This window comes from Mus musculus, chromosome 2 (assembly GCF_000001635.26).
Source record: "Mus musculus strain C57BL/6J chromosome 2, GRCm38.p6 C57BL/6J".
Classification (NCBI taxonomy): domain Eukaryota; kingdom Metazoa; phylum Chordata; class Mammalia; order Rodentia; family Muridae; genus Mus; species Mus musculus.
Window position 1 is genome coordinate 128,607,541 of NC_000068.7, and position 21,163 is coordinate 128,628,703.

Below are 21,163 nucleotides of genomic sequence, written 5' to 3' on the forward strand. Positions count from 1 at the left end.
AGCTGTTTTAGTGCCTGAAACTTTCCTTGTGTCATAAGCCATTGTTCTATCCTAATAGGTTTGACAGTTTAGTGGTAGGGCAGCTGGCTTTGCCAAACAAAGTTGAAGAGTCAGCCTCTATTGTATCCTGCTTATGGACAGCTTGGATATTAACTGTCTTCAATAACATCTTTTAATCTCTTTATCAGAAATATCTCCTCCCTCACAGCCTGTCTTTAAATTTGGAGCAAAGTTAATCGGTATTTCCCATTGCTGCAATAAGTCTCTTCCCTATAACTTCACAGCTATATCTGACATGTATTGCTTTAACTATTCTATTTGACCTTCTGGTCCTATACATTTAATCTATTTTATACTTTGTTTTACCTGAGACAATGTCTCAATCCCTAGAGGCTGTGTAGAAACTTTTTGAAGTACCCAAGCTGAATTCCAGGAATCTTGGGAAATTGTTACATTTACTTCGGTATTCACTAATTCTTCAATCTCAATGGCATCTAATGGTAATTTTAACTTTGGGCTCCTATCTTATATAGCAGTTTGCTAAAATATGGGGTGGGGGGTGGGGAGTGTTTGTTTTGTTGGCATCTTTAGAATCTCGTTTCCTTAGGAACCGCTCTATTTCCATTAAGTGGTTTAAGTCTTGAGCAGCTGTTTGTCTTATGAGGCTTTGAATTATATAATTGTTTTTCCAGAATAATCTTTCCTTAGTGGACAGGAAATGAATGGCTCATGTCTTTTGCTGGGCCTTGAGAAAAGCCCATTAGTCAGTTTTCTGAAATTAAGAAATGGCCTTGGCTATCCTTGGATGACCTATATTCATGAGCCACATGACTCTCCCTTCCACAACATCTACATTTTACAGGAAACCTTTCCCCTGAACTATTACTAGTATAGAAGAATTTATCCTTAAGAACTGTTTGTTCACGGTCCTTTAGGGAATGACATGGTCTTTCACAATGGGCATTTTGTTTTTAAACCTCCTGTAATTGTTTGCCTAACTATAACCCAATTGTGAGCATTTACTTCTATGTCTGCAGTAGTTTTACTCCATTCATAAAAGTTTTATTCCATTCAGCATTAGCATTCTCAAAAGCTAGAGACTCAATTAAACCTTCTCCAGCATTTGGATCTGACACCACTGTACTCAGAGTTATAGTTAATCTTAGTTAAAAAAAAAGTCAGTGAAAGGTTCATTTGAACCCTGGGTTATCTTTGTAAATGATTCAGATCGTCCCTGTAGTTCAACCTTGTCCCAAGCATTTAGGAAAAAGCCAATTATTAAGGTTAAAATTGAGGATTGTTAACGTGATGTCATAATAAGTAATATGCTCTCTCTTCTATATCTATTCTATTTCTACCTTGGAATCATTTTAAAGAGCATTAGACAAACTCCAAAACCTGTTAGTGTCTCTCATCTTTACATGCCTATATCTTTAAACTTACCTTTTTTTTTTTACTTATATGTATATGCTAATTTTAATATCCAATTCCTTTTTAGTAAGTACACTGTAGCTGTCTTCAGACACTCCAGAAGATGGCGTCAGAGCTCATTAAGGATGGTTGTGAGCTGCCATTTGGTTGCTAGGATTCGAACTCAGGACCTTCGGAAGAGCAGTCAGTGCTCTTAACCCCTGAGCCATCTCACCAGCTCCCCTTTTTAGTTTTAAAATACAATTGTTTTACCTTTCTCGAGTTTCAGTGTGCTCAGATTCCTTTGTCTCCCTCTGTTCTTCAGCTCAGGATACTGCAGTGTTTCCTGCTCCTAGGTTTACAGGGATGGGCGAATCTGTTTCTGTCTCTGGGTCCCAGCAGTCCGGAGCTCTTGTGTATTTGCACAGATACACGTTGTGACCTTTCCCCACTCTGGAAAGGCGGGGTAAACCCTGCCTTATGCCATCAGGGTTTCACTGAGGGCTGTTTTTTAAACCTCTGAATTCTGGCTGCATGATCTGGATGACTGACCCCTGTCCCTGTGGCCCGTTGCAGGTGTTTCCCAGGCAGGTCCCCACCAGCTACAGTGAGGGAGAGGTCTTCTTTGGTCCACAGAAAAGTGTGCCAAAGTTCAGCAAGTGTTGTAACCTTAAAAGTGCTCCTCTGCTCCTTCAGTGGCAGCAGGCAGGCTCTTTGCTCCTTCAGTGGCAGCAGGCAGGCAGGCAGGCTCTTTTGGTCTGAGACACTGCATGCTCACTGGCCTCAAATTGTTTATTCACTTTCCATCCAGGACTTTATCTGTTTAGTATGAAATTAAAAGGTTTGGATTTCTTGCCTTATATGTTTAGTGTCATCTGTTAAAAACCAAGTTTTCCTCCTGACCCCAAGCTCCCAAATAAGAACCTGCATGCAACCATCTTCTTTCTGTGGATTTGCTCCTCCCCAGCCTAGAATCCTTACTGCCTATCAGATGTCCCACCTTCTATTTCCTGCTTCAGCTTCAGGCAAATCAGCTTTTAACTGACAGGTACTGCATCCATACAGTACACAGGAGCTTTTCTCTATACACACATGCACCCAAACACCAGAGAATCACTGGCATACCAAAGTAATGACATTGCTAAAGTCCAACTTTAGCAATATAATGAGTTTATTGGGGTCACTTGTAGGAATAGGGGTTTGTGTTGTTCCAGGAGCAGGAACGACTCAAAAAGCAGCTCTATCACCAAAGCCCACATCATCATGGGTAACAACTCTACACAACTTGCAGGCTGCTTGACTAGTCAGGGAATCTCCTCTCCCAGGCAGCCAGGCCTTCTCTGGGGAGCTCTGCTGGTAAGTCAATCTGTCCCATTCTGTCCTGTTCCCATACAGTTCCATTTCTACAACCTTGGGAAAGCACTTTGTGACTCTTAAGCTTCAGCTTCCTAAGACACGTGATGCTTATTTAGTGTCTTGGGGCTCCCCTCCCCTTCTTCCTGGAAGGATGTTTCAAGCAGAAGAAAATTACCATGTAACACTAGCTGCTGGCTTCTGTCCTTGTTTTAGGTACCCACCCTCCACCTATGAGGTGACCATGACACCATGACCCAACATGTCTTGAGTTCTTAAAACACGTGGTCTGCAGCCTCACAAGGCAGAGACTTGAGACATCATTAGCTACAGAGAAAAGCTAGCAGCTCAGCTAAACATTGGAGTATAAAAGAACAGGAATTAAGATCTGGCAGGTGCTTATAAATCTTACTAAATTTATTATGAAGTTCCTGTTTTAAAATTCTGATATGTTTCAAGAAAAAAAAAAGTCTTAAAAGTACACTCCAAAATATTCTAAAGGAAAAAGATTGCAGTATTAAAAGTTTACCAAAGAAGTGTTTTTAGCTAAAAAGACAAAAGCTTAAACAAGATGCTCTATATAATGTGACCAATAGTGATGACTAAGTCAATGGGAGAAACATCAAGAAAACACACAAAAGCCCATGTGATTGCAAAGGTGCTTGGCTGCTTTCAACATGTTCAGAAGCTCTGCCAACGCTAAGACCTTCCAGTTCACATTGAGTTGTTTCTGATTCTCTTGGACTCAGAATCCATGCAGGCAGCAGCAGACCAGAGCAGGGTTGGGTGTAGCAGATAGGGTAGAGTCCAGAATGTTGAGAACTATGATGGAGTAGTGTAGATGAAGTTTGGCATCTGAGCTCAGTTTTCCTTCACTCCCACGTTAGACCAAGAGAGAGAAGGACAGACGTCAGTACCCTTTGGGGAAAGAATCTGAGCACACCGCTCCATTGTCTGTCTGCTGGACAGTACCTACACTCAAAGCAGCTGCCCCTTGTGTCTCCATTCCACATGTATCAGAGGTGAAGCAACGTCCTGGGCAATCAGCCTTCCCTTGTAGTCACAAGTGCCACTTTTGATACTAGAACACTTCAGGTGTTTCTCGGGCTCTTCCCTTGACGTGGTTCCCAGGAGGCTGGCTGCTGTGCATGGTAAGACTGGTTCCCACAGCATGGTTTGGAGACTAGTAAATAGTTTATCTGAAGATCCTAACATGGTTGACTCAAGAGCACTAGAATCTCTTCTTGGTGTCCGTCCAGCGGACAAAAAGGCCCATCAATGCTGTTTCCACTGAATTCAGTCCTCTCTTTCAAGTCCTCCCATGGCAGCCATTAACAATTGAGAGTGAAAAATAACTTGGACAGTGGGTTCAATATTGATACAAATTGAATGTTCATCACCAACTGCCATTTAATTGCAATCCCTAATCTAAAAGTGAAGGAAAGCACATTTTGCCCTCAAGGTCAGCCACAAATTACCTTGCTGCAGGCAGGCAGGCAGGCAGATGGACATTACCAAATCCCAACGCAGCAATTTCTATTGGCTTTTTCAGAAACAAGCGGGAAGTTAACGAGTAGGCATTCTGCAGTTCCTACTTGTTTACAGTCACACTGGTCTGAGAGAAAGCTGTGAGCACAGGTTGAAATGGAGTGAAAGGAGTGTTGTTCCTGTTACATGGGGCATCATGAGCTGTCCTGAAACTCAGAATGCAAAAGCACTTTCCAGACCTTTAGTTCAGATAGACTGATTTCCGTATTTCTTAACACTCCTCTGTGGCGGTAATTCTGTATTTTCAGTATTTTGAGCAGGTGTCATGCACAGCCTGCACAGGCTGCAAACACCAAGTACCACAGACAAGCATCAGGAGTTTATCGCTTAATACTTCTAGGTGCTAAAGCTCAAGACTGTCTGACTGGTTCCTCACAAGGGAATCTTCTTAGTTTGTGAGCAGTTGTGCTATGAGTTCTCACATGGTACAGAGAGAAAATCATCTCTTTTTCCTCTTCTGAGCAGGACATCGATTCTACCAAATAGACTCCCCCTTAGAGTGCCCTTTAACCTCGATTACCTCCAAAGAGCTGCAGCCTACACAGCTGCACCAAGGTCAGGGCTTGGGCACAGTCCAGTACTCCATGCTGAGCAATTCTTCATTCAGTAGAAAACTGCTGGCAGTAACGCTGTCTGTCATCCATCCACCACGGGAAGCACAGACTCATTGTAGAGAAGATAACTGTTACGTAACAGACAACACACAAACGCTCCCGGAGAGCACAAAGTCCATTTTCACAATGTGGCTTTTTAAGCCTTGCACTTCTGAGTACAGAACCTGAACCACTAAAGTTATAAGGCTTAAAAACTCAGCCTGTCCATCTATTCTCTGAAGTCCAAAGCAATCAATAGTTTTGAAAACAAACCAAAAATCTTTATTTACAAAATGTGAGTTTTAACTGATGTTTTATACATCATATGACACGTGGACAGCACCAGCGTTATCTGTCTTATTTTCAACATGAATTTTAAGCACAGTGAGGCGTATGCAACTGAGTTCCATTGGTTACAAAACAGAAATGCTGCCTTCACTTTGCTGCCATCAGGATTCTGTGCCGCAGTCATTTCTAGGGTGGGTTTCCCTCGGCAGAGGTGGTCACATGACCATCGGCTGTGGGTTCCCAAGCAGCACAGGAGCCAGTCTTAGCAAAGCCCGGACGGGCATCTTCAGGTGTCGGAACCTGTAGAGGAGTTCAGCAAAGCTTGTGCTCCCTAAAGAGACAGAGATGCAGAAGGTGACATCACTACACAGCCGCAGCCACACAGCCCTCCCAAGCTCTGCACACCACACCTGAGCCAGAAAGCCTTCCTTCTACACAAAAGCACCCCAGTGGCAAACCTTGAATTTTTAATTTCCTAAAACAATTAAAGAATTTAAATGTATCCATTCTGTACTTTAGAAATTAACCACTGTGAAAACTTATCTGTGTACATTAAATTCAATTAACTTCAATTACTATAAGTGATTTTGAAAACTGATTTTAATACTTGATTTTTGATCTGTGAGTTCAATCTTTTACAAACAAACAACCTCAACAGACTAAAGACTGAGAGTTAATCTACTGTCTCTTGTTCTTGGTCCCACAGTTTACAAATACTCACTGGAGTGAGGCCTGGATATCTGGGATTTTAGACAATACCCAAGCGATTGTCTACCGAGATCTAGACCCACAGGCACATCGCCAAAGAGTCTCTCAAGCTTCCTCCTCCTTTCCTCCCCACCCCACAGTCCCAGCAGCACGGGTTATACACCTTCCTGTTTCTCTGCACGTGGGCTGCTGCTTTTGTTTTACTTTTTCTTTTTCTCATTCTGCAGTGTTTACTTTCTTATTTGATTAAGAACAGGGTGGGGAGCAAAGAAAGAAAATAGAGGGGGTAAAAGGTAGATAAGAATCTTGCCCCACCAGAAGCCAGGGAGAGACAGCTATTTGGTTTGCAGCAAAGTACGAATGGCAAAGTGTGAACAAGTAGGGATGCAGGAGCACCGTGAGGCAGCACAAATCTAAGCAGCTTAGGCCAGGGGCTGCACTAGCATGGCAGCGTGTGGGCCTGGAGACAGTAGCTGCTGTTACTGTTGTTTATTGTTGTTATTTTTTCCTGAGACAGGGTCCTGTGTGGGCCAAGACCAGCTCCCACCTCACTCTGTAGCCAGAGATGGCCTTGAACTTCTTCCCCTCCAAGGAATTTGATTTCCAAATGCTTAAATTATAGGTGTGGACTACTATGCCCTGGGGAGTGGGTGGGGCTGTTTTTATTGTATGCCACATATTGAATTTCACCTACTTTTCATTGCTGGGTACTTCCATGTTCTTTAGCTACTGGGCTTAGATCTGGGTAGAGTTAGATTTCAACAAAACATGCCTGCAGTTACGATCATAGATCACAACTTATGTTGATCCTTTGAGATTTATAAGATGTGACCACAACATGGTATAGTCCAGAGGTAATTTACTTCCTATGACTGAGGCCATACCCTCCTAAATTCTACTAGGAATTCTTCTAAGAAGCGGTGGGATAGGCACTAGTAAACAACTGGCAAGTTATCTTCTAGTACACTTGTAAGCTTCCCTCCAGGGAATTCCTTTATATGCAACCTTTTGGCCATTAACTTCTAAACCCAGAAACTCCCCTGGTACTTACTGCATAGCCCGCTCCTCTCTGACACATCTTGCAAACTCTGGCTTCCTTGGTCTCTCTATACCCTCACGTCTCTCCCACAAGTCAAGGAGTCTTCCTGGCAATACATGGGTTCCCTTTCCCTACCATAGTCAAGAAACTCCCAAACAATCCAACCAGAAAAGGTAACAGCAAACCTATAACTGCTATCTTATGCATTTGCCTAACCTTTGTATTTGTTTCCATGGGAAAGGCCACAAAATATAAGCAATTCCTCATGGCCATAACTAAGTACATTTTTTCCTGAGGTTTTCTAAACAAAAATGCCATTAAGCTAAAAGTGATTGCACATTAACAGAACCATCTTCTCATTCTCAAAAATATTTTTTCACTCTCAATTAAAGGGTAGCAATTTAAATGTGACATGAATAAATCAGGTTGCTTTATAGACAAACTTAGTGCCTGATTCCATACTGGACATAGCATCCAATCAATAGCTTTGAAGTTTTAGGGATCAGAGACTGTGATTACATAAACCTTTTAAAAACTAAGAAATCTTACAAAGTTATAAGAAAAATCAAGTAAGTTCTGTAAATATAGCCCAGTGGTAGAATGTTTGGCTACCATGCCCAAGACCTTGAGTTCAATTCATATAAGTTAAATATATAGAGATGTCATTCATATATGGAATAATATACACATTTACTCGATAGTCCTGCTCTAATAACATCTTTTTTTCGGAGGAAAAAGTATATGGTCTGTTCTCCTTTCAGAAAGCATTCTCAACAAACAAATCATGAACCCAGCTGAGTACCGCATTAGAGAAGGGGACTGACACGAGTTTCTCCCGAACTAGATACTAGCAAGGAACAAATACTGAAAAGAGGCTGAGATGGGGTTACCTTCCAGTCCCATGGGGGGCAAGTGTCGTGGTGCTGGCACAGAGTGGTAGACAAGGAAGCAGGCCAGCATGTTTAGCTGAGACTTCTCAACAGGCTGCCCACTGAGGTAGGCATGCACACACACATCACCGCCAGCTATAGAGGACACAAAAGGAGTTGAATGGGTCAGAGACAGAGATGAGAGACACGGGAAATTATTGCTTTCATAACCTTTTCATCAAGTGCGTACACAAACCAGGCAGTGCTGCACAGGTACAAAAGCCAGGTAGCCTGACACTGCCCAGTTTTGTGTGCTGAAGAAGTGAGGAAATACACACAAATACAGGTGATTACAGGATAACAGATGCCCACTGTCAAATCTTTTCTTCCAGTGTAATATTCAAGGAGACTGATTTCAACCCAGGACTAGAATCTATTTATTCTTAGCAGGAGACGATCAAATTGCAGTTCTTATCAGAGTATTTCTGAAAGTCTGACATGGGTCACATTTCTGGTGTGGTAGGTCTGGAGTAACAGCAGGAAAATGCACATGTAACATAGTGCAAGCAAGCACTGCTGCTGCTCAGGAGCCATGCTTTGAGAATTCTAGCCTAGAACAGCCAAGGCAGTCCTATCCTTGGACATAGTGGTCAGCTGAGGACAAGTGACCTAAGCCATTCAGTGAAGATACTCTGTGACAGAAGGGGTGGGCTAAGGAATAGTCTGAGATGCAGCTTGGGTCACAATCAAGATGCTCAACACATTTGCTTCTGGGATAGGAATGTCTATCTTCATGCCATGGTTCCCAAAAGCATCTCCTTTCTCTCTCTGAGTGGCATGAAAATATAGAAGAAAGGAATTGTTGGTTGTTTTAGTACAAGGGGACAAAGTGACCAAGCAGAGGATAGCAAATGGAACTTCAGGGGTAAAAGTTGAAGGTCCAGCAATCAACAAGTTGAGTCTCTCAATCCTGTCTTAACTGTGTTCTTCCAGTAATCCGAGCTTACCGCTAGCCTCATTATTTCCATTCAGTTCAGTCTTCTGTTACAGACATAAGTCATTTGAACCAAAAAAGAAAATTTGAGAGAATAAGAGAGGTAAAGATGTTTGGAAAACTGAATTCACCAAATGTCCTAAAGAACCACAAAGCAACTAGGACTAAGACTGCTTGTCACTACCAAACAGTTTTTACATTCTAAGATGTTTGCCATCAGAGAATTTGCAGAAACTCAATGGCATACTTCTCAATAGCAAAGGCCTTCTACACGTGTTGACATACCAAACCCAATGGAAAGAAAGCACTGACATTTATTACATAACATCTTCACAAAAGGGTGGGGGACTTAAATGTCTATCAGAAACATTGCAAAGTTACACAGTGCTGGCACAGTAGTGTCCTTCACAAACCTCTTTACAGTCTGGTTGTTTGTCAGAAACTTATTTCCCCAGTGTCACAGCAGGACAGCTTAAATACCGAAATAAGAATTGTTACGACCATGACTAGGGTTTGCATGTACTGAAAGCAGGTCACCATCAGATACTTGGTGTAAGGACTTGAATAAACTGAAAGGAATATAAAGACCCAGGAACTGAGTGCAGGAAGTCAACCTCATGTACAAGTGACATACAATGTATTCCCATGGTTGCATCCTTCGTGTGATGTAAGTCAGCATGAGTGACTTGATAGTTTCCTTCGTTCTCAAGTCAGCACTTCTCCTGCCAGAGAGTCAGGGCTACAGGATGCTCAAGGATATCACTGACTCAGTCAATATGCCCTTCCCGAGAGCAGGGAAATGTATTTTTTTAAAAGACATTGAAGTACACAATCAGACTCCTCAAAAATCAAGCTGTAGGGGCTGGTGAAATGGCTCAGTGGTTAAGAGCGCTGACTACTCTTCCAAAGCTCCTGAGTTCAAATCCCAGCAACCACATGGTGGCTCACAACCATCTGTAACAAAAATCTGATGCCCTCTTCTGGAGTGTCTGAAGACAGCTACAGCATACACACACATAATAAATAAATATAAATAAATAAATAAATAAATAAATCTAAAAAAAATTATTTTAAAAATAAGTTCTTTAAAAAAAAAAAAAATCAAGCTGTAGATTATGCCCAGGTTTACCTTGTTTGCCAGTGGAAACTGTTAAGAATAGAAAAGCCTCAGTTGAGTTACCCTTCAAGCACAAGGCCACAGTACACCATACCTTGTAGCCACTGGTCCAGGGTAGCATCAACAGTGCACTTCACCACAGGTAGGAACTCAGAATTTATGAAGAGCCCTCGCTTAGGATAGGTATGCTGCCTATCCTGGTGGCTTCGGGAACTGAAAAATTCTAATATCAACTTTATCTGCCAAAGATCAGATGTGTCTGACATGTCTCTCTTTTTAAGACTTCTTAGAGCCTGTGTGAAGAAAGAGAAAGAACAGTCTGTTTAATGAAATGGTAAGATGTTCTAATCATGCTGTCTTCAGGGTATGTCCCAATATGGCTGACAAGATCAGCAAGAGGCTATGGAGATTCATGGGGTATTGAAGTGCAGTTGACTACACTAAGGAGCCCTCTCCAGTGTGGCTCACTTTCTTCAACATGAGGGCAACTTCCAAGTAAAAGCAACAAAGGTCAAGTTCATTCTTGGCTCAACAACCCTGAATAATGTAGACCCCCTACACAATGGGGTATAAATCTCTGGGGAAGAAGTTGGGGTACAGTGACATAGCAGGGACAGCCAGGAATCCCTGTGGGGCAGAAGCCTAATCACTGATCATGCTGATGTTAAGAATCACTAATAAAGGTACCATGGCTACTACCAGAGGAGACATTCATTCATGGAGACTGTTCTAGATGGTAGAGGGGTGAAGGTACCCAAAGTTTTTAAAGAGAAGAGAACATTTAATCACAACCAAGAAGTCTAACTTAGCTCCAAGAGAGGCAGCAAGCAGAGCACCAGCACAGCACCATGATCACTCTCTGCAGCCGAGAAGAGACGGAGCCACACAGTAACAGCGTTCTGGCCCTGTGCTTCTGCTGGAATGTACAACACTACTTTTATGTACTATGATTTTCATGCCTGGGGAATTATTTCTTGATTAAATGTTTTTCCCACTCAGCTATCCACAAGATTAATTTTATCATCAGAGATTAGTTCTTTGGCTTGAGACAGAATCCCAAATGCCAATCTATAAACTCTTCATATTTACTGCAGAATTTTTAGAACTATGGGTTCTGGATCTTGCCCACCAGACTCCAACTTAGAAGGTATGGAACAGGATTTGAAGATCTTCATTTTAAGATTCCCCAGATTAATTTTAGCCAGGTTAGAAAACTACTGGCTAAGCTTAACTGTAAACATGGGTCTGAAAAACTATGAGACCGTGAGAAAACTATATTAATAACAACCCTGACGAGAAGGTCAATGCTTTAGGAAAGCTCTCAGGCATTATGTCCCTTCCCTGGTAGGCACTTACAAACGATCAAAAGAATCAAAATGGACAGCATCTTCCTAAATCACCAGCTCCTGGTTCTAAACTGCCTGCAGACTTGGCCAAGGTGGAAGTTCCTATCCAGCAAACACCAGGGCACATAGGACTCACCTGCTACTCATTTGTGGCCTTCCCATGAAGAAAGGAGATAAGAGATGACACAGGAAGACTAAATCAAAAAGGAAATGATCTCTCCCTCCCCGAACCAAGGGAAAAAGATGGAAAGGGATGTGGGACTCCCAAGAGGAAGGCAGCCTTCCAGAGAACACTCCTGCTATCACCAAGTCCAGCATAGAGCTCTCAACTGGAAACAGTTTCTTGATGTCTACAAGCAAACAAGAAACTGAAAACTGAATACATGGGGAACTTCCCACTGTGTATACCATCAATTGCATTAGAATGCAAATAACTTTGGAATCATACCTGATCCATTGCTATGTAGGCAGGCAACATCTCTGGGGTTTCCTGAGCAACACACTCATAAAGTATCGAAGAAAAGAGGTCCAGAATCTCCTGTTTCTATGGAAAAGCACAATTACTTTGTAGCACATCAAAATATATCACAAAATCAAGTCAAGAAACAACCATGTAAGCTATTACGAGCTCATTCTGAAGCTCTATGGTAAACAGCTCATCTCGTTAGAAAGTCATAGTCCATGCAGTGTTATAACATCAATGAAAACCTAAAAAGAATGGTGAGGTAGCAGCATGGGATCTGGTAGATCAATCTAGGGAAAACAAAACAAAAAACAACCTGCGAGTACACCAGAGATGAGCCTTTAGTCAGCTGTGAGTGGGATCCAGAAAGGCAGCATAACACCAACAGAGATGTAGGGGTAAACAACACCCAGGTAAATAGAGCTCCCAGAGTCAAATCCACAAGGGGGCCCAGGAGAGGAAAATGTGGCAACCGAAGGCACAGGTTTTATCAGCAATCTCTACCACATGTAAGGGGTGTCATCCATCTCAAAGGCAGACATGAACAGTACAGGTGACTTTGGTTGTCTATTGATAGAACTAACAAAGGCTTATCCTGGTGCCCAGCGAACAATATAATACTTACTGGACCCATGCTCACAGTCGGCTTGCAGAAATATTCAGCAAATGACAGAAGTGCTGGATCAGAAGTGAATGATGAAATTGTTTCAGGCTAAAAAGAAAACAAAGCCCACTTTAAATGAGATAACCAACTATTACTTCCCTTTCTGCTCACAACGTGAGGCTTGCAGTTATAAGAACTCTACCTACTGCTTTCACACAACGGTCAGTCCCACAAGACAAAACAAGGTAGATCTTTGTCATCCTGTTCTGTTAGGAAGTTACAAGCTTTTGCAAAGATAATATGAAGTGTCGATTGACCAAAAGGTCATTAATAAACATGTCTTCTTTCTACTCACAAAAGGCTTTCCTTCCTCACTCACTGTCTAACTAAAAAGCCTGCTTAAAACTACAAATACTTAGCCAGGCACTGGTGGCGCACGCCTTTAATCCCAGTACTCAGACAGAGGCAGGCGGATTTCTGAGTTCAAGGCCAGCCTGGTCTACAGAGTGAGTTCCAGGACAGCCAGGGCTATGCAGAGAAACTCTGTCTCAGGAAACAAACAAACAACAACAACAAAACCCCAAATACTACAGAAGAGAGTAAGGAAAGAGGAATCTCACTCAAGCGAGCTTCCAAAACAGGACAATTACTATGCTCCTTCATGTATGAGGTCCTTAGAGGAACTGGAATCACACAGACAAAAAGACAAAGTGGGCAGCTACATGGAGCTAGTTGAGGAATTAGTGTTAAGAGGGACAGCTTAAGTTTTCAAGTTGTAATTGTTCTAGTGATAGCTACATATTTAAAAACATTTCATATTTATAAACAGCTAAGGTACTAATTTTATTTTCTGTGTATTTTACTACAATAAGAAAATTTAGTAGGAAAAACATTCATTACAGCACTTACTATTCGAAACTGAAAATGGAGTACTTCAGTTTTGGTTCCTATTTTAGTTCTGAACTCCCAGAAGGCAAGACACTAAGCTGTCCTTTCATTTTTATATACTTTCAATATTCAAAATTAAGCTCAAACTTACCTATAAATTGGATTCACTTTTCATATAGGCTCTAATTTTTAGAAGAAATAGTGCTAACTTAAGCCAAAAATAAAAGCAACAACCAAAAAAAAAAAAAAAAATCTTCAAAATATTTCAGCAACAATCCACACTTGACATCAAGTCTGGAACTTTTATACATTTACACCCTGATAACCGTGAGAAAGGGTTAACATCAACTGACCAATTCAGAACTGTTACCTTCTTACTCAGGAATAAAGAACAGGAATCTCGCCTTTAATCCCAGCACTGGGGAGGCAGAGGCAGGCGAATTTCTGAGTTCGAGGCCAGCCTGGTCTGCAGAGTGAGTTCCAGTTCAGCCAGGGCTATACAGAGAAACCCTGTCTCGAAAAACAAAAACAAAAACAAAAAAAACAAACAAGCAAACAAAAAAACAAAAAACAAAAAACGGGGAATCTGTGGCTGTTCCTTGGCTGCTGAGCTAACACATCTTTGCTTATGGCCTGAGACCCAGGTACTCAGAGGCTCCTCAACACACATCTGGCCCTGAACTCTTAAAACTGAGATTAAATTCCTAAGTTTAAAGCTAGATGTATTACAGAACACATTCTTAATGACGGAAATGAATTCCAGAACACAGAATATGCACAGTAGTGAGCTTTAACTCATGCTTTAACTGGTTTGTTTTTGTTTTGTTTTGGTTTGGTTTGGTTTTTTTTTTTTCATTTTAAACAGTACTGTAGCTGAGTACTAGGAAATAGTAAACTAAAAAGCAAGACTCAAGTTCTCATCATTTCCTTTATAAAGAAACAAATGTGGTTTAAAACTGGGTTTTCCCTCTAATGTTGTACAGCCAAGCATGGTGGTGTTTGCCTATAATCCCAGCACTCAGGAGTCTGAGACAAGGAAATCACACACTATGAGGTCAGGCCTGGGTTATTGCTGAGTAATAGAACATTTAATGCTGGCATACATAAAGTACCGGGTTCAATCTCCCACACTGCAAAACAGAAAGCCAAGGGGAGCCAGAAGAGGTGATGCCAACCTGGTCAACACACTGAAACACTAGTGCTAAATTACAAATTCTTTCTCTCTTTGAGGGACTAGTTAAGTAAAATAACCCAAATCTTGCTTGTAGTGTGGTGGTTTTTTATAGGTGGTGCTAAACACAAGTCTTACACAGAATACTAGCATGCCATCCCTATTTTTTTATTTTGTTTTGGTTTTTTGTTTTGTTTTTTCGAGATAGGGTTTCTCTGTATAGCCCTGGCTGTCTTGGAACTCACTTTGTAGACCAGGCAGGCCTCGAACTCAGAAATCTGTCTGCCTCTGCCTCCCAAGTACTGGGATTAAAGGCGTGTGCCACTACCGTCCAGCGCCATCCCTATTTTATTGTAGGTGTCACATAAGAAAGCAAGAGAAACCACGGTCCATTCAGCTTTACAATCTATCAGAGAAGACACTAGTGAAACGCAACACTACCTTGAAAGCCCGGGCTTCAGAGTTCCTATTAGCAACAGTTTGTGCCAACAAACTCTGCCACCCCATTGGGTCTTCTTTGTAGGAGAGCTGTCCTGCCCTGAGCTTTACATATAAAACTCCATCCTTCGAAAGAATAGACCTGGAAGAAAGGAAAAAAGATGGTTTTATGGGCGGTATTATTAATAATTCTCTGCTGAACTTGGTGTTTTCCAGTGCCACTTTTACAGGGGAGAAAGTTGTCCCCATTCTCTGGCAGGATTACTAACTCTACACAAAATGACTGAGTGCACATAAGTGAGGGTAGGATGCCCCCCCACTTTTCTGTGATGTCCAGATTCATGACCTCGTTCAGTGAGAAGGAATTCCACCTGCTCAGGACTGAGTTTCTCCAGGTCTTACCTAACACTGCTGACTCCCGTGTCCCTAGCACTATGTCTACGACACTGAAAGTAGTAAAGATATAGTAACTGTTCTGCAGTAGAAAGGAAATGCTAATTAATCTAATACAGACTAAATAGAAATTAGCTACTAGACACTAAGAAGATATAACTAGCATTTGAAATGTAAATGAAGAAAATATCTAATAAAAAATTGGAAAAAAGAAAAGAAGATATAACTGGAACCAGACTATGAAACTTTTACATGCTTGTCAAAACTTTCTGTAAATTTAAACAATTTACATACTTTCTAATGTATAAATAATTACATGCTAAGTAATTATTTGGATATAGTTTATTCTACCTGAAAGGAACCTCCCATAGCCTTATGTTAGTTGTAACAACACAACAGTACAAAGAAGCAACAGGAGATGTCTGACAGACATCAGATGCTATAAACAGTCCCCTTTACACTAAATCTTACTGTACCCATTACTATCTGAGTCAGTTTTAGTTTCTCAATGAACTTGTGTAAACATTTACCGTTTGACTTTCAAAATAAAACGTTTACATTTTAAAACAAATCCCACTTCTAAGATACAGACCACATTGTTCAACATACCATGCGTGCTGTCATGCATGAGACCAGAGAGTAATAACACCACCCAGACAGCGCTCCAGAACCCACCTCCCTGTAGACGTCTCTGCCCTGCTGGAAAGGCTAAGTGTGAACTCAGCATACTTACCTCAAGTGCTGTTCTCCCTTGCTTAAATCTATGAGCAGTTCCCAGTATCTTGGCCCTTTAACTTTCATCTGCAGGGACAATTGTAAACATCGTAACTCAAAGCTGGCAAACTGAGCACAATTCTTTGAGGGAATAGTGACTCACTGCAATGAGCCACCTATAAGTTAACGAGATCCAATTGCTTGTGAACCATCCAAAAGGCATTCGAACCATGTTTGAAAGGACACGGACTATCAATAAAAACCTCTAACATAAGACTTCTTCTGCCCTTCATGAATATTCCTCCTGTAGTTCTTTTTTCTTAAATGGGAAGACCTTTACAGATATGCAATTCTGTCTCAATATGCGCCCTGGGTAAACCTCCAAAGCCACACCAACTTACCTGCTTTAAAAGATGAAGTTCTGGAAGAAGGGTTGGAGCCATCAGTTCTTCTTTGGTCTGTTCATACCACTGAGTGCCCTTTACAAAGGTAAAACAGAGCCAGCATGGGCCAAATGGTCACTCTGTGTCTCCCCTTGCTCACGGTCTGCATGTAATTATGAAACAATACAACTCCTCAAGCAGTCTTTGCTTAGCAGTCCAAGCTACACTGAGTCCAAGGCCTGGTGCATGCCAGGCAAGTATTCTAGAGCTGAGCTGCAGCTAATCCCTAATACTCAAGCCCACATTCTATTACAGAGCATTCATCACCCTCCACACCTTGGTGGCTTACCCTTCACTGAGCAGCAACGCTGACGGGCTGTGCTTCTACAGCATGGGTTCATACCCAAGCCCCATTTGTCAGCCTAGTTTGCTCTGTGACAGTTGCCCAAAACTCTTCAGCTAGATAAGAGTTCTCCATATAGCCCTCTAAGTCTCACACTACCAGCACTGCCCTCACGCCTAGCCACTCATTTCCTTCAGGAATGACATCGTCATCGCACTTTCATATCTCAAAGTGTAGCACATTTTGATAAACATAAGTATTTATTAATGTGGTGCAGACTACATGATTTATAATCTATGTATGAATCCCAGTGAAAGATAAACAAATTTAGGATACACAAATACAAAATTTGCGAATTTTGAATGTTCAATAAACTCAAACTTTAAGAATCATTATAAACCAAACTCACTTTGTAGACCACTACAATTAGCCACATAAAGTTACCAGGAACACTTTCCAATGATCAGCTCTAGGGACAAAGGAACAGCTGATAATGCCAAAAATTACACAAAAATACGAGAGTGAGCCGCTCTGGCAATGAGCAGCAACTTAGGAAACTTAGGGTTTTATGACTGTTCAACTTAGTGTCGTCACCTTTTGCTAAAATGCTTTTAAAATAATCTGACCTGCAAAGATGACAGGGAAAGTTAGTTACCTTGTAAGTAACTTCTATAAGGGCATAGCAGGGTGTGTTTGTATCCACATCCACAGGTACCAGGAGCCTTGGTTCTGCAGCTAGCACATAGAGGTGCCGAAGGGCCTGGAGATGATACCTGTGCACAAAAACCAGAGAAGTGAAGAGACCAGTGACATGAAGGAGCCTGACAACCGCCACTGCTCACAGGCTACACAAAGATGGGGTGGTAAATATTTTCCTAAGCAGAATCTGAAATGAAGATGACAAATTCAATTAAAAGTACAGAGAAATTCTAGTTAAAATTTTTTATTATATTGTTTAGTGTGTGTATGCATGTGATACATGTATGCAGAGGTCACAGGACAGCTTTTAAGGAATTCATTATCTCCTTCCACATTGTGGGTATTAGGGATTAAACTCAGGCCATCAGGCTGGTAGGCAAGCACCTTTCTCTACTGAACCATTTGCAGACACTAAAGGGTACTGAGAAATCCTAAGAAACTACTTCTGTAATCTTTGATCCAAGAATTATCTGAGTTCACAGGTAAAAAATTTCTCAAGAAAGTAACAACTGTCCTCATGGAAAGTATTTACTAATGATGGCCTAAGCACGGCTGTAAAGCAACAGTCCTAGTCACCCGTCCTCGGCGCTCACACAAGACACCTCCCGGCCCCTTCCCGGAATATGCTGTAGCTGCTGTACTTTCCTCAGGGTTAGTAGGGAAGAAAGGACGCCAGCTGGTTCTCTTCAGAGAACAATGCTCTCTATGTACACAAACAACTGAAACACCTAGTAGAACACTGATGGGCGAGACTGCCAATGTGTGTATATTTGCTTTTGAGTCTTCATATTAAAATTTTTAACTAAATTTTTAAATTTAGGTAAGTTTTAGATCCCATTAAAAAGTAATGAAATGAGATTACAATTTAAAAAAAAAAACAAAACAAAACAAAAAAACAGGGCTGAGGAGATGACTCAGTGGGGTGGTAAAATGTACATGGTTTAAGTATGAAGACTTGAGTTTGGATCCCCAGAACCAAAGACCTATAACTCCTCCAGTGCCAGGAAAGAGAGGACAAGTAGATCCTGGGCACTGAATACTGGGCCTTTCATGTGCTAAGCAGGCACTCTGCCACTATACTACACTCTCAAACCTACATAAAGGTTCTGTATAATTATCACCAAATTGCATATAGCAGCATGTGCCTATAATCTCAACACTTGGGAGGTTGAAGTAGATCACAGGTTCAAACGCAGCCTATGTCACATACTAGTTCCATGCAAACTTTGAATACACATTAAAACCTTGGGAATGAAGGAAGGAAGAGAGGGAGAAAGATAGGGAGAAAAGGAGGGAGGGAGGATAGAAGGGAGAAATTCAACTCATCACATATCCAACACTCCCCTGCAATGACCGTAACTGACTCTAACAACTCACTGAAACATTCTAAATGAAAGGATGGAGGCCGCAGGTCAGAGCTGGAGGAAATTAACAATGTTCTGGGCCCCACTTGACAGAGGTTGGATTTCACATCAGACACTTTTGCAGAGCAGGCATTTCTTGTCATCCGTTATACTTGATACTAGAGAGCAAAGTCATGCATGGCTTTAAGGGCTCCTGACATTTTACTACTCATTTAGACAAAGAATGCTGCTGACTTTTGGACAGACAACTGATTGGAGTAAGTACAGTGCTGGCCTCCTACAATGTCATTTATCAGGAACTATTTTCTTCCCTTTCCTGATACACAAGAAAAGTCCCTCATTCTGGACACTGCCCTAGAAAAGGAGATGTTAGTCACTCTGTGCTCTACAATGCTCACGTTATATAACTTCAAACTGTTGCTTCCTGCTACTTCTAAATTGTTTGTTTTACTTTTTATAGGTCTCTATTTTTGTTCCTCTTTGATGTCATTTACACAAAACCTCACAGTAATTGTGTAAAAGAAAGAACTCACATGGTCACTAATTGAGATTAAGTTTTTTTCTTGGAATTAAATAACTGTAACAGAAAAAAGGTATGTTTTTTTATACTTCCCTAAAGTTTGTATGGTTAATTTATACCTAAAGATAACTCTATCTGGCTTACACCTGGATTTACAACAGCTTGACCGATGTGAGAATGATCAGGCATCAAACATCCAGAATTTTCTTCTAGTCTAATACTTTGAAAGATACATTTAAAAGATTTAGCTATGGAGCTAAGTACAAAATCAAAGCAATAGTCCATGAAAGTAAAGCAGACCTCAGGAAACAGGCTTAGCAATGCATGAGACTCACCGGTTGTCAGTGCTGTGGGCTGGGAAATGTGGGTAAAGGGCGCAGAGAAGGGCAGCAATGGATGAGTTGGATGTGCTCAAAGAGTACCTGCAGAGCAAATTCAGTGGGAGAGACGCTGTTAGTTTCCTGGACATATCTTCAAGGCATGCTTGGGGTGGAAGAGTGGGGTTCTATAACAAGGTACACTGGTAAGATGCCATGATAAGCAAAATATTCTTGGTGGGGAACACATCTCTTCACAGTTAGTCCTTACATCACTTCCAGATTGACTACTATTCAAAGCAGAAGCCATTCTACAAATGTTAAAACAACCCAGGAATAAGCAAGGTTTACCCTAAAATAGTACAGAGGGAGGACAATGAAGTATTTTATTACTTGATAAATCAAAATTCAAAGATGAATATTCATATATTAACATTAGAAACTTGGGGATAAACCCAACATTGCAGGATGTTATAAATATCAATATTATAGAAAACATATGACAATGTAAAAATAAAACAACTACTAAAATGCAGTGCCAGTGACTGGAGAGATGGCTCATTGCTTAAGAGTTTGAGCTGCTCTTCCAAAGGACCCAGGTTTGGCTCTCCGCCAGTTTGTTGGGTAGCTCACAACTGGGTGTAACCCAAGCTCCAGGGGATCAAACAGGCACCAGTACTCATTTGCATAAACCCTAACAAAGACAAACATATACACACACACAAACATATAATTAAAAATACAATATTAAAAAAAATAAAGGCAGAAGCTCAGTTAAAGAAAAGTGATTCAATCTTAAAGAGAAGCAAGGAGTCACACCATGTGTAGTGACAAAAATGTGACTATGAGCGTTCATTAAATGCAGGTACTTAATTGAAAGAAAATAATTCAAAAAGTCACAAAATACTAAAGAATTCTTACAGCTAACATTTCTTTACCCATCCTTGTTGGCTCTTTTAATTTTTATTGGTGCACCAAGAATTCACAGGTTGGGCCCTGTCCATGATAGGCAAATGCTTTATGATTTAGCTACAGCCCCAACCTTTAAGTATTCATAATTCCAAATTAATAAAAAGAAGCAACTGCCACAAACTATATTAAGAAATACCCATCTTGCTCATAATCTCTACCACACAAGGCACCACATAAGTATAGCAATAGCTGAAGACAACATGGCAAGGGACTTCAATCCTCTGCTGCAGGTGCCATCAATACAGTTCTAATTAATGTTCTATCCAGTTATTTACTATGAAAAATGACAAATTCCAACATTTGTATGAAAAAAGCCAACAAGAGAAACACGTAGTTTTCAAAGTGAACAAACAGATAACATATATAGCTCTCCCTCATGAACTCTTTTATTAAAGGACAAACAGAACAAAAACACTCATCACCTTCCTCCTCCCAAAAAGAGAAGGCCCAGGGCCATGTGGTGGGCCAAGTGGAAGCCATAGTTCATCTCTCCACCAGTCTTCATGTGCAGAAAGCGACAGAGCTGCAACACCTTCAGGTTCCCAGAGCCAGCCATCACCATGGCAAGAGACAGCAGGACCACACTCAGGCAGGTTTCGAGGTTATAGGGCCCTGTCTGGTGACACAAA

The 21,163-nt window shown here is 41.2% G+C and overlaps 1 protein-coding gene across 3 annotated transcripts in view; it reads right to left on the reverse strand.

Moving 5' to 3' along the window:
* Window positions 1-2,542: 2,542 nt before the first annotated feature.
* The window catches only part of Anapc1 (anaphase promoting complex subunit 1), a 77,324-nt gene continuing 58,703 nt past the window's right edge, over window positions 2,543-21,163 (reverse strand). For 2 of the 3 annotated variants that reach the window (XM_030248086.1, XM_011239333.3), the window contains 11 exons: window positions 20,957-21,150; window positions 19,581-19,667; window positions 17,318-17,435; window positions 16,338-16,415; window positions 15,956-16,023; window positions 14,833-14,971; window positions 12,354-12,440; window positions 11,714-11,809; window positions 10,014-10,212; window positions 7,830-7,964; window positions 3,159-5,523 (listed from right to left, as the gene is read on the reverse strand). In XM_030248086.1, coding sequence (XP_030103946.1) covers window positions 5,408-5,523; window positions 7,830-7,964; window positions 10,014-10,212; window positions 11,714-11,809; window positions 12,354-12,440; window positions 14,833-14,971; window positions 15,956-16,023; window positions 16,338-16,415; window positions 17,318-17,435; window positions 19,581-19,667; window positions 20,957-21,150 — 1,317 coding nt within the window. In that variant the 3' untranslated portion in view covers window positions 3,159-5,407. Of the gene's footprint in view, window positions 5,524-7,829; window positions 7,965-10,013; window positions 10,213-11,713; window positions 11,810-12,353; window positions 12,441-14,832; window positions 14,972-15,955; window positions 16,024-16,337; window positions 16,416-17,317; window positions 17,436-19,580; window positions 19,668-20,956; window positions 21,151-21,163 lie in introns of all 3 variants that reach the window. The other variant, NM_008569.2, reaches the window with a different exon arrangement.